Source organism: Rhinatrema bivittatum, chromosome 9 (assembly GCF_901001135.1).
Source record: "Rhinatrema bivittatum chromosome 9, aRhiBiv1.1, whole genome shotgun sequence".
NCBI classification, from domain to species: Eukaryota; Metazoa; Chordata; class Amphibia; order Gymnophiona; family Rhinatrematidae; genus Rhinatrema; species Rhinatrema bivittatum.
The window spans coordinates 133,453,622-133,468,052 of NC_042623.1; the positions used below are offsets into that span (position 1 = coordinate 133,453,622).

Sequence of the window (14,431 nt, forward strand, 5' to 3'; positions counted from 1 at the left end):
AGCCATGTAAAAAGCTGGCAATTACTATTCTCAGGGACATATACAGCATGTGGCTCTTGTAGTTTTTGCAGTCAAACTCTTACAGAGAAAGAAAGGATAGAACTTCTATCAGGAAGAAAAATAACATATAGCACAACGAACTGCAATTCCTCTTACATGGTCTATTCCATTACATGCCCATGTCAAAATAACCTATATCGGCAAAACAAAGCGAAAAGAAAGAATTCGTCTTGCAGAACACAAAAGCTGTATTGCTACAAAGAAATTTCAAGCTCCCCTAGTGGCTCATATTATTGAGGCTGGACACTGTTTTCAAGACTTACGATGGGAGTTCTTGAACATGTATCTCCCTTATCACAGAGAAGTGATCATGAGCAGCAGCTTAATTTCAGAGAGCAGTTTGGGATTTTTAATTTAAATACTGTAGCACCACAAGGATTAAACCTAGAAATAGACTGATATTCGCTGATATAATATAATAATTATTATGGGATTTTTCTGCATTTAACAATTCACGAGATTGTATATATGCTGGATGGCTTCTTTGATGTCATTTTTGGGGAAATAAATAAATAAATAGTCACCAGAATAGGCATGAACGTTGATCTGAAATAGTGAGTAAGACAGATTGGCTTTCTTAATGTCTTTTGGTGCATTATCTCAAAAAACTTTTATGTATGGTTTTATTTCAGATGAGATGGGATATTAAACTTTAGTCCCTCTGATGTAGATTACACATCGAAATATGGAACTGTATTGGGTTTCCTGAACTGCATATTGTGAATATATATCATCTACAAGATAAGTATTCATTTTATCTGCAAAAGAAACATTTAAAAAAAAATCTGACCAATGATTATTCATAAGGCTATGAAAGCAGAAAAATGCTGGTAGAGCCTATTATGAAGTCTGTGGCTTTGTTCTACTTAGTGGAGATAATGTGGGGTGTCTAGGAAACTATAATTGTGATTTATATGCTTAACATTCTGAGGCTTTTCATCTTGATATTTTTTCATTCCTTATTTTTCAGACATATATTCACTTTGAACTATTTTTAAACATCCATTCCTCATGCAAGCTTGTAACCCTAGTGACTGCTTCTTTTAGATTTTTGTAACTATTTCTTCATTCTATCATAGTTTCCCTTTTTAAAATTATATACTGATGTAGCAGTTTTACTTAATTTCTTTCCTCCAGTTGTTATGTCAAATTTGAATACTTTATGATAACTATTGCTTAGCAGCCCCACCACTGTAACCATCATACTAGGTCGTGCATTCCACTGAGGACTAGATCTAAAGAAGCTGCCCATCTTTTCGGTTCTAGAACCAGCTGGTCCACGAAGCAAATCATTTAAAACTTAACCTTTCTAACAGGTCTTGATGAGACACTGATCCACTCAATACTGGGGTAATTGAAATCTTCCATTATTATTGTGTCACCAAATTTATTTGCATTATTAATTTCAGCTAGCATTTCACAGTCTGTTTCTTCATTTTGGCCAGGTGGTCAATAATACACACCCACTGCTATAGTCTTACCCATCACACATGGGATTTCTATCCACGAGGATTTCCCTATGTATTTTGTTTCCTGCAGGATTTCTATCATGCTTAACTCTATGCCATCTTTTATATACAGTATTGTGCTACCCTCCACCAATTCGATCTGTCCTATCACATCAGTATAATTCATATTCTGTCACTGTGGTTATCCTCCTTCCACCACATCTCTGAAATTCCAGTAATGGCTATATCCTCATATAAAAAGTATTAAATAAATAAATAATGCCAATCATTCTAACTCACTAATCTTACTGTTCAGACTTCTGGTATTTGCGTATATTTTTTATTTGTAATTTCATTTCAAAATAAAAATAAATTGTTCTCCTAGGAACAGAAGTCACTGCAAAAAATGAAACCTTCAAATAATCTCCATGTTGATGCTTTGTAACGTCCAACCCTTTAGTTTACTGATTAAATCATTTTTTATACAACTTATTACTGTGACTCTGGATGTGTGTTCTGCAGCTGTCATTAGACAATAATAGTTATTGTTTAATGGTATCAGCAGTAGCTGGAGCAACTGTGCGGTTACAGACTATGCTCAAAAGTGATTTAAATCAGTAAACTGTGCAATTGATAGCTGGAAATTGCAAACCAGGAATACAAAGGCAACCTGAAGGTCTCATTTTTACCTACTTTATCACTGGTACAGCATTTTTAAAGGATCAGATGAAATCTTGTATCCATAACACTCTCCCACTATCTTTAGAGGGAGATGAAGAGGATGAAGCCAACAAAATTGAGGCCTTACACAAAAGGAGGAATCTTCTGGCAGCCTTTAGCAAACTGATTATCTATGATATCGTGGACATGCATGCAGCTGCAGACATCTTCAAGCACTATATGAAGGTATGATGTGCTGTGTTCTGTGCTTTATGATACTTAAAATTACTGATTAACTGGTTTATTTTCTATTATATTAAACTATTTATAATCTCTAAAATGTTTTTAGAGACATAAATCTTGCATGTCTTTACATATTTTCGTTTGTAAGATGGATCCAGAAATGAAAAGGCATATGTTATGCCTTTTATATGCTAACTGGATTATTTTAAAAAAAATATTTTTGGTAGTCTTGGTAGTTTTTGAAACCTGTAAATTTTTATATTTTGCTTCTTACAGTACTATAATGACTACGGGGATATAATCAAAGAGACGCTGAGTAAAACCAGGCAAATCGATAAGATTCAGTGTGCCAAGACACTCATTCTCAGCCTTCAGCAGGTAAAATAAAACAGGATACTTATGTGTCAGTTGTTTGCCTTGTGACTGGAAAGATTGCTTATGTTTTCAGCTGCAGTGTAAGATTCATTCTAGGAAATCACTTATGGATCAACTAATACCCAGTTACGTGAAAAGATTAGTTTTATTAAATTTACACTCACTTGACATCCATAATTTTCTGTAATGAGAAACCTGAAGGTGCTTCTTTAATGTCTGCTATGCCTTCTTATTGAATAATTCTGACAACTGTTTAATCCCAATTTCAACCCACAGTAGCATAATTTAAACCACCTAGATAGCCTATGTGCATTGTCATGAAGGAGATCCTAAGTTCCTGTTGTTGCCCCAGATCAGTCCAGAATCGTGGGTTTTGCCTTTCTGCCGGCAAATGGAGACAGAGAAGAAAACTTTGCTGAGACTGCTATTTAACCTAGAGTGCCTCCTGCAGTCCCTCAGTATTACTCTGTCTCCAGCAGATGACAAAGATGTAAAACCTGCAGTCTGGAATATATTTAAAAAAAAAAAAGTTAGAAGAAAAAAGTTTTGAAGAGTTCTTCCAGGGAGAAGTTAGCTACCTGGTGGGGACATCCCCCCTGGTTGAGGGGGTTGGTCACCCTTGATTGTGGCTCATTCCCACCCGAAAGGGTGGGTATGAGCCACAATCAAGGGTGACCAACCCCCTCAGGTGACCCGAAAGGGTGGACAAAGCCTACCCAAGAGAGCTCTGGCCAGTGCTCCTGGGGAGCTGAATCTTCTCACTGAAATGAGACTGTTCCATTCTTCTCTTCCGGTTGTCGGAGGGTAATTAGCCCTTTTTTACAGAGTGGGCCATGATCACAATAGACCAATGGGTTCTAGAGAGAGATGCCTGTGTGTTAGAATTTGCTCGTCTGGTAAGAGAGTTTTACATAGTCTCCCCCTGCGCTTCCCGTGACAAAAAGGAGGCAGTTCCCCAAATGGTAGACCGTTTGCAGAGTCTGGGAACAATAGTACCAGTTCCCGGAGAGGAACAAAGAAATGGAAGATATTTCATTTATTTTGTGAAACCAAAAAAGGAGGGAACTTTCAGACCGATATTGAACTTGAAAAAAGGTGAATGCAGCTCTCAAGTTGCCACGCTTTTGAATGGAGACTGTGTTCTGTCATAGCGGTGGTTCAAAAAGGAGAGTTTCTAGTATCCTTAGACTTCACAGAGGCATATCTGCATATTCCAGTCAGGCCGGAGCATCAGAAGCTCCTGAGGTTTTTTCAGCTTTCAGTTTTGTGCCCTTCCTTTCAGGTTGGCAGCGTTCATCAAAGTAATGGTGGTGATGGCAGCAGCAGCACTTAGGAGAAAGTGGGGCCGATCCACCTGTATTTGGATGACTGGCTCATTTGAGCAAAGTCTGAACTCTGTCATCAGGCTGTACAGAGGGTCTTAGAAAAGGTTAAGGTGTTTGGGATGGGTGGTGAACCTCGCAACGAATCCCTTAATACCATCCCCCCAGTTCCTGGAATACCTGGAAGCTCATTTCAACACCCAGATTGGGAAAGTGTTTCTTAAGAAGGAGAGGCTAGTAAGGCTACAGAAGCAGGTTCACAGACCTTGCAGCTCTCACTTCCCAAGGTTTGGGATTATCTGCAGATACTGGTATCCATGGCATTGATGCTAGAGTTGGTTCCTTGGGCTTTTGCTCATATGCGGCCCCTGAAGAGAGCGCTCCTCTCTCATTGGAATCAGTTATCGGAAGAATTTCAGATTCCTCTCCCACTCAAGGATTCCAGGTCTAGTCGGTTCTAGTAGTTTGGTTGAGCCAATCTAGAATGAGGAATGGACTTGGACGTCCCAGATTGGGTAGTAGTGACCATCAATGGCAGTCTATCTGGCTGGGGAGTGGTGTGTCAGGAACAGGTTGCACATGGCAAGTGGTCCACGGAGGAAGCTTTATGGTCTGTCAATCGATTAGAAATGAGGGCGATATGCTTAGCCTTAAGGTACTTTCTGCCGTAGTTATAAGGCCATGTGGTATGTGTTCTGTCAGACAATGTAAATACGGTGACATATAACAATCAGCAGAAAGGAACCAAGAGTCAACGAGTTGCTCAGGAAGCACAGGAGGTGATGCTCTGGACGGAGTGGCACCTAGCGATCCTAGCAGCGTTCTGCATAGCTGTAGTAGAAAACGTACAAGAAGACTTTCTCAGCAGAAATTAGATCCAGGACAATGGGAACTATCAGAGGAGTCGATGTGGCTCATTCAATCTAGTTGGGAACTCCCCACGTGGATTTGATGGCATCGAACCGGAACGCCAAGTCATCTTGGTTTTACAGTTGCAGGTGAGAGCACAGAATAGAAGGTATCTATGCACTGGTTCTACCATGGCCAAGGGGGATTCTTTTTTGTGTTTCCTCCTTGGCCATTAGTGGGCAAAGTGTTACTGCGGGTAGAGAGGCACGTGGTCACAGTGATTCTAGTGGCATCAGAGTGGCCTCATCAGTCATGATCCGCAGATCTGGTAAGTTTGGTGATGGACAACCTGTTAGGTCACCTTCCAGGTCTTCTTCAACAAGATCCATTATGTTTGGATCAAGCAGATTGCTTCTGTCTGTCGCTTGGCTTTTGAAGGGCAACGCTTAAGAGATAAGGTTATCCTGAGGCTGTAATTGCCACATTTGATGCAGGCCAGAAGACCATCCACATCGTTGACTCATAATAGGGTGTAGAGGGGTTTTGAGGTTTGCTGAGTTGAGCACAGTGTGCAGCCTACTTGCGCTTCAGTTTTTCCTATCTTGTCTTTTCTGCAGAGGGGTCTGGTTAAAGGGTTAGCCTTTAATTCTCTTTGGGTGCAGGTGGCAGCCTTAGGCTGTCTTAGAAGCAAGATGAAGGAAATTTCCCTGGCCTCGCATCCGGATGTGGTTCGTTTCCTAATGGAGGGTGAAGCATTTGCGATCTCCCTTGTGGTTGCTGTGTCCCTCATGGAATCTTAATTTGGTTCTGTGGGGGATGCTACTAAGGAAGGCGACTCTGAAAGATTGAACTCTAAAGGTGTGTTTTTTGGTGGTGATTTGTTTGGCTAGGAGACTTTCGAAACTTCAGGCTTTGTCTTGTCGAGATCCTTTTCTGCAGATTATGGAGTCGGGGTGTCATTGTGCACAGTACCCTCATTTCTTCCAAAAAAATTTTCAGCCTTTCATCTTAACCAGATAGTCGAACTTCCTGCTTTTCCAGATTTGGATTCATCCACACCACATGCGAGGGAGCCTCACATGTTAGATGTTCAGCAGGCATTGTTGAAGTATCTCAAGATGACTAATAGTTTCTGGAGATTGGATTATCTCTCCATTCTCTGTAATGGGTACAAGAAGGGGGACAAAGTATCCAAAGTTACGAATACGTATTGGTTGAAGGAGGCGATTGCATCAGCATACATTTGCAAGGGTTGTCCCGTGCCAGAAGGGCTAAGGGCTGATTCGACTCAGTCCCAGGTGACCTCGTGGGCTGAGTATCAGCTGGTATCACTGCAAGAAATCTGTCAGGTGGCTATTTGGAAGTCATTATACACTTTCACCAAACATTACCACTTGGATGTTTAGGCTACGGACTCCTTGGGGTTTGGAGAGAGTGTACTGTGAGTGGGACTATCTCTGTCCCATCCAGTTTAGGGGAGCTTGGTTATATCCCAAGAGTCTGGACTGATCTGGGGTATGAACAGGAAAGGAAAATTGGTTCCTAACTGCTAATTTTCACTCCTGGAATAACACAGATCAGACCAGTGCCCCACCCGTTCAAGAAAGTCTGCTCATATTGTTAGGATATCATGGCTAGAATATCAAGGTTCAGAGTTGTTTGTTGGGTTCAATGGTGTTTTATTTCATGTTCCTGGAGATTCCGGGCACAGAGTTATGAGTTGGGGCTCTGCCTTCCTCCTGCTCATTAGGGGGATGGGGGGGTGCTCAGTTGTTATAGTTGTTCTCATCTTGGCTTGGGAACAGGTCATACTGAGGGATTGCAGGTGGCACTCTAGGTTAAGTAGCAGTGTCAGTAAAACTTTTCTTCTCTGTCTCCATCTGCTGCCAGGGAAGCAAAACCCAGGAGTCTGGACTGATCTGTGGTATTCCAGGAACAAAAATTAGCAGGTGAGAACCAATTTTCCTTTCCATTTACACTCTAGGAAGGGTGCATAGTCTCCAGCTTCTCAGGCTCTGAGGACTGGGAATATTATTATGCTAAGGAAAAAGCTTTTCTGTGAAGACAAACAGAATCACCCATCACTCAGATCATCATTGTTTAGTATTGATCATACTTCTTCCAATTAGACTTTTTTTTTTAGGTCTTTCTAAGAAATTCTTCTAAATTTGTCTGGGCATGCATAGTATTTCTCATATTCCTGCATATCTGTAGCATTCCTAAGTTGTCTTTTTCTACACAGCAGTATAGATTTTTATTCTACAAGTGTAGTGTTACCTTGGTAATTTAGACTTTCATTGACTTGTTTTGCTTTAGTCATTTGTTCATCAGTGTGCCTTGGAAAAGCTTTTTGTGCCCCTGCTATTTCCCTACCCAGTGTTAACAGCACATTTTGTTTTTGGGTGGTTTTTGGTTTTTTGTGGACTTTCTTTGGACCTTGAGCCCTGTCAAGCTCCCAGTTGTGTTTTTTCTTTTTGGGTGGTTGTCTGAATAAAAAATCCTTCTTTTGATTGTTATGACCGTCGGCCCCTGGCGGCCACGGCCGACCCAACTCATATCCTGCCATGCCTGGCCCTCCACTCCAGGGGAACTCATGGCTCTGGCCAGCCATTGTTGCCACACTGCTCCTGGTCCTCCTTGCTCCACATGGCGGCTGAGATGCCGTCAGCCCACGCTCCGACTCTGGGCCTTCCTAGGCACGCGCGCGCCATCTGTTCTCTATTTAAAAGACCAATAGCAGGAATCTCTGGGCCGTTCCGACTGATGACATCATTACCTTGGAATATTTAAGCACCTCCTTTGGCCTATGCAAACTGACTTGGCAATGAGTTCCTTCGCCTCACTGGTGCTTGTTCCTGTTTTTCCGGACCCATGGTTCCTTCCTTGGATCTCCACCTGCTGATCTGGACTCTGGCTCGGGTGCCCGCTCCTCGGGGACCTGCTTGTGCTTCCTTCAGGAGACCTGGTCTCCAGGCTTCCCCACTCCTCGGGGTAGCTCCTGCGCTCCTCACCAGAGATCCTGCCAGCCCGCTTCTCCGCTCCTCGGGGTAGCCTCAGCACTGCCTTTCAGGGATCCCATCTCTATGCTTCCCCGTTCCTCAGGGCAGCCTTTACTGCACCAGAGACTTTGACTCTATGCCTCCCCGCTCCTCAGGGCAGCCTTTGTCACTTCACCAGAGACTTTGACTCTACACTTCCCCGCTCCTCGGGGCAGCCTTTACATCACTTCACCAAAGACTTTGACTCTACACTTCCCCGCTCCTCGGGGCAGTCTCTACGTCATTACACAGTGGCTTTACTCTACACTCCCTGTTCCTCGGGGCAGCCTAAGTCACTACATCAGAGACTTGACTCTGCGCTTCCCCGCTCCTCGGGGCAGCCCCTACGTCATCACACCAGAGACTCTGTTGCTACACTGTCCCGCCCCTCAGGACAGTCTCTGTATTACTCCTTCAGAGATCCTGTCTCCACGCTCCCCGCTCCTTGGGGCCTGCCCAACGCACCTCTGCCTTGGAGCTTCCTTCTCTGGTACATTGTATCTTCAATCCTGCCTAAGTACTGTGGCTCCTTGAACTGTGCCTCTCCATCCCGCTCCTCAAGGCGCCTCACAGTGGAGGTACCTGCGATCACGTGGCAGTGACGCAGGACGTTCTCACTTTATTGAACTATAGTCGTGTCCCTGCTGCAGCTTACCTCGCCTCCCGACGGTGAGGACCTGTGGGGCCCTACCCCACAGGTAACATCAACCTCCACCTTGGGCCAAGGGTCCTCAAAACCCACGAATCCTAACATTGATTTTGTCTTGTCAGGGGGGTTTTTTTTGTTTGTTTTTTTGGGGGTTTTTTTTACAGTATTTCCAAGAAGGCGCTCAGCAGCTTTAAGTTTTACAACATGCAGGCAGATGATATCCATCTCGAATCATCAGCAGTACTGTTATGAGAGTTTGGGGAAGAATCTTGATTTGAGTCTTTATAGAATCTACTCAATGGCAGTCAAGATCTGCAAAATGAGAATGTAGTCTTATCTTGCAGACCTGAAAGACTAGCTCTACTAAATGAATGGTAAAGCTGAAGCAGGACCATGAAGTAGCACCATTTAATGAAAGTGCAGGAGGAAGCATATACCCCTTCCATGCTGAAATTAAAGAAGAGATTTCATAGATGTGTCCCCATGCTCGCAGCCAAGCATTTGGCTTCAAGTGCTCAAGCACAGAGGCAAAGATTCACAGCATCTAGGATCAATCAGAGGCATCAGTGCCTGTCTCCATCACACAGCTCCAAAAGCTCTGATCTCAAAAGAGGCTGCAACTGAAGGTTACCGTAATTTTGCAATCTCTGTGATGGTCTTTTGAAGTCCAGCTTCAGGCTTTTGGCGGTCCTCTAAAGGCTGCAGAGCAGATCAGTCCACTTGCTGAGGCTATCATATTTTTGGCTTAGAACTTTTTGAGCAACATAATCAATTATCTCAGTTCTATTTGAAGCATAGACTGATCCCAAGAGTTGACCTTTGGCACCAAAAGCATGTCAACGTATGGATTGGCATCAACCCATATGTCACTACCTACTTTTATTGAATGACTCTGAGCAGTTTTGAGTTTCCTCATACAGGAAAGAGGAATTTGAGTCCATTAATAAGCATGCTCCTGACCATCGCTTGCAACCCAAGGACCAGGTGTCCTAATGAAGACCTTTTCTGATTTTATGTAGGTAATGGCTGGTGTCATTCCAGTTGAGTTGAAGATTGTACAAGAAGTAAGGGCACCAATATTCAGTCTCCTCAAATACATTGATCCCTCTGAGGAACTGGTGCAGTGCCTATCCATCCGCTCTTCCAGAATGTGTGCAGAAGTATTTGGGAAACCTCACGCTTGCTGTTCCCAGTTAGAAAAATGTAGACACACAGTACAGTCAGCTGGAGGATTTGACCAGGCTCAATTGCCACTCCAGTCTGTGGTAACAGAATCCATCCTGCAAAGGAACAAGAAGTCTAAGAAACATGCCTTGATGTCTCCAAGCCATGAGTGTCAGACTTTGGACTGTTCGGGAAGAAAAACAATCAGAATACTATGTTCCAAGCCCACACAGCATCCCAGCAGACCTACATAGTCCATTGTTCCCTATTTGAATTAAGGTGATTACTATGAAAAGATTGTTTTGCTTGGCCTACAGTGCTTTTGAGACAACATAGAAAGCATATGTGTATGAACACAGGCCTCTGTGAGTTTGTGTAGGAAAGTGCTGCAGATATGCCATGTATGATGGGAATATCTTGGGAAAATTATTTATTACAAGGGTTAGCAGTTGGTTTACATAAGTATGATAAAGGTTACATTTATGTACATCAGTGAGCATAAAAAGTTATGACTACATCTAAGATAATCACTATATCTAAATACCAAGTAAGTCCTCTTATACCACTAACAATCACAAGATGCCATCAATTCAATAAAGATTTATATGACCATCATACTCTGCTTCATCATATAGTGATCAAACTAGGACTCAGCCTTCTTTATAATTATCAGTCATGTTCGACAAGTGACCCCACTTTCGTGTAAATTCTTATTTTTTAAAGTTTTTTTGCAAATAAAATCAGCTTCTTTAATCAAAACATCATGATGAAATTAAGATTCATAGAAGATTCAAATAAATTATGATTGTACACTTATCTGCATGCCCAAATTATCCAATTTCCATAATCATGCAGAAGCCACCGTGTCTAAAGCCCGACACGGGACCGTGTTTCAGACCTACATCAGTTTTCAAGGGCTCAATATCTGCGTCTGTAATAAATAATGTTCAATTATAACACAATTCAGTACTAGATGTGTTGGCAATTGAAAACAGGTACTCGATTCCACTTTTATCCAACTTGCAACACTCAAAAGACAAATGCTTATTGTTTGTACATTCAAACAACGAACGTCATGGCAACTCAGTGATCCTTTTCAACTTTGGAACTGGAACCCACTTCAAATCTGTTTTTTAAAGCTCATATCTGTCCATCACGAATGTGACGTATCTGGATGAAATAAAAGGGATTGATGCACATTCTGACTTGCCCTCCCCCAACTTAGTGGTTACGAATGACAGTGATGCTGTTTAAATGAGTATACCATTCCAGCATAGGTTTAGTTGGACTATTTTTCGGGCAAATTTTCTAGCCCCTTCCCACAATGGATGAGCAGAATGGGTACCATTGCTTCGAAAGCATACTTTTGCCTCATCCAGTTATGCAACAACCATCATATAGCCTGAATTATCATGCTAGACTTTGTCTAGGAGGTTCCAGCTACACAAGCCTATGCAAGGTTGCCTCTTGCTGATTGCTAAAGGACTTTTAGGGCATGATGAAAATATTAGAGGGCACCTGCACATGAACAGATTAACATGAGGAAACTATTGGGCACCAATTATTGCAAAATGCATAATCAGGACAGGATCTGAATCCAACGGCAAGAAGTCCAATAAAATTAGAGGATTTTCCTTGTAGCATATTGACCCAGAAACTTTGGTCAGCTGGACAGCAGCACAACGGCATCTCCACTAAAGGGAAAACAATGGCTGTAACATCATGGAATTAGCCACAGATCCCTCCACAACAGCCCTGTTTGCCAATCGTGTCACTTCCAAATACCAAAGCTCCAGGTGGCATAGTCTGCGAGGTCATCAGAGATTGTGTTGTTGTCATTACACCACTATGAAGTTATGCGGTTATTTTCACAATAGAATGTAGGAAGTAATGCAGACAGCCTGGCCCATTCTGAGGAGGTTGACACTTTTGGGCTCAATAGACCATTTCATACCTTTGGCATATCTCCGAATGAGAGAAGCCCAGTGACCTGTAAAGTCCCAATGGATTTGGGCCATTCAGCAATTTCAGGAATGCATCAGTATATTGGAGAAGATAAGAGATTCTCAATTTTGTTGACTTTCCCTTTCTACTCTGACTAAGGGCATGCCCTTCTTAATTTAGAATCATTCAGTTTTACTGATCACATTTAAATGGGTTCCACTCTTTTGCATATCAGTCGTCTTGAGTTGAAGGCAATATATTATATTTTAAAGGTTTAAAAAAATTGTCCTTGTTCAAACTAACAACCAGATAGCCATGTTTTACTTTAACAAGCAAGGAGAAACTGGATCTCTTCTCCTGAGTTGGATAGCTATCAGACTGTGATATTGGGCTGCCTCAATAAGGACAATGCTGAGAAACACTTATCTAGCAGATATTGAAAACACTGTTAGACAGGCTGAGTTGCCCACTCAACTCTTGCGAGCAGTCCCTGAGTTATGCTGTATTGAGCAGCATCCTCTTTCAGTGGGGAAATCCCAAGATATATCTTTTTCTCAACAGCTCAGAACAGGGAGATACCATCATTTAGCTCCAAAAGGAAAGTGGAATGCAAACTGTTTTGTGGAAAGGAACTTCTGTATGTGTATCCTCTAACACCTAGCAAAAACCTTATTAAACCCTAGAAAAAGCCAGAGAACTAATTCTCATAGGTCCCTCTTGGTTGACATAGATTGGTACCCTGATGGGTAAATCTTAAAGGACTGGGAACCAAATTAGTTTGAATTTTTTTTAACCCTGATTATATAGAATGGAGGAACATTGCTTCACCTCATTCTCCAATATCTCACCCTTATAGCTTGGATGTTGAAATGCCCTTATGGTTTTTCTGATTTCTGTATCTCAAGCACTTTGCCTTCTAAGAAGGAATCCCTTAGAAGGTTATATCATTTCAAATGGAGGAAGTTTGCCATCTGGTTTGAAAGCAAGATCTTAGATCCTTTTCCCTATCCCACACAAAACTTCTTGAAAACATATACCTATTTAAGAATCTAGACTATAAAAATCAATTCTGTTAGGTACATTCTTTTGCAATTGGTGCTTTTCTTTAGTATGTAGAAGGAAGGTCTATTTCTGTACAATCGTTAATTAGGTTTATGCAAGGCTTGGCTTATTTTCAGCCTTCCATTAAGCCACCTGCAGGGCTGGGATTTCTAAGAATTTCCTAGAAAGCCCTGGAAAATGTCCATATCAGTGCCAAGTGACAATAGCATCACCCTTTCTGTGTGATTGGGATTCCCTCATCTTCAGAGAACACTGGTTGCAGGTAAGCAGCTTCCCTTTACAGTGACATCTTGTGACTGATTAAAGCCCAGTACTGCAAGTTGCTTTTTAGGGAGAAAAGCCAACAAAAAATATTAATGATAATTCATTAACCCCACCACCACCACCACCCACATACATACCCCGAATAGATTCATAGGCAAGAGTAAACAGAATGCCTGTACATAACTCCCTTGATGAGAACTGAATGGAAGGGATAAGGGAATTGGTTTTGCATAATGACTCCAACGTGATGGTGTTGGTGCCAGTGTTTGCTAACCCCTAGAACAGGAGAGGGCTGGACCCGAGAAGAGTAAGCTGTGCAGAAAAGGACTGGCCTGGTACCAGGGATCTTATGCCTGGAGTAGCTTACCTTACCCTTGGGTTGAGCCCTCAGATTCTGGTGGCTGACAGGATTTAGCAAAAAATGCACATATTATAGACCTAATAGATATCCACAGGACAGACAGGGCTGAGCTGGAACTAGGACAGGAACTAAAGGGTGTTCACTAAACTAGACAGATAAGACTGACACAGAATAAACAAATAGGTACCAGGAAACCACAAACAAGACAAAGCCAGAAGGCCACAATACTAAGGCCAAATACAGAGCTAAACAGAACAAGAACAAACAGCCAGAACAAATACAGAAATAGAGAAGGCTACAATACTAGGACCAAACAAACTAGAGCAAAGTAGAGTAAAACAAAAAGGGCCACAAAAAGGAATACGACTAAGACCCAAGCTGAGGCACAATATTCACTATGAGGCAGGCTTTTCTCCAGTGGCAGTGCAAGGGAACATGGCTACCAGCAAGTATGACTTGGAGGACTGACCAGCATGTAACATGGCCCATTAAGGGTCTCTGCTGGCAAGAGAAAAGTTCTGCACACTGATCCTCACATACACTATGAAAACTGGATAAGGAATGAGAAAAGGCCATGAATGATAGCTTCATGATGAAAAATGGATAGCAGAACTATAAGAGACCAAATGAGAAGATAAATGCTTGTAGTGAGAAGAATGATACAATTTTTAAAATTTGACTTATTCAGAAATTAGTCTTATTGGAAGCGACAGTTACAGGCTTGCTCTTTGACATGAATGTTTAATGGTATTTCTAAGAGCACCTACCTGAACATTACATTGGTTTGTGTCTTTGTAGCTATTCAACGAGCTCGTACAGGAACAAGGACCCAACCTGGACAGGACATCTGCCCATGTCAGTGGCATTAAGGAGCTTGCCCGCAGGTTTGCCCTCACCTTTGGTCTGGATCAGATCAAGACTAGAGAGGCTGTGGCCACATTACACAAGTGAGTGTTTCAGAGTTTAAAATAAAATGTGTGAGACTCAGAGAA

At 42.1% G+C, this 14,431-nt stretch overlaps 1 protein-coding gene across 2 annotated transcripts in view; it reads left to right on the plus strand.

The window, feature by feature from the left end:
- STAG1 (stromal antigen 1) overlaps window positions 1–14,431 on the plus strand; it is an 815,655-nt gene that overhangs the window by 687,627 nt on the left and 113,597 nt on the right. For both annotated transcript variants that reach the window (XM_029617274.1, XM_029617273.1), the window contains 3 exons: window positions 2,275–2,414; window positions 2,688–2,789; window positions 14,238–14,386. In XM_029617274.1, coding sequence (XP_029473134.1) covers window positions 2,275–2,414; window positions 2,688–2,789; window positions 14,238–14,386 — 391 coding nt within the window. The remainder of the gene's footprint in view (window positions 1–2,274; window positions 2,415–2,687; window positions 2,790–14,237; window positions 14,387–14,431) is intronic.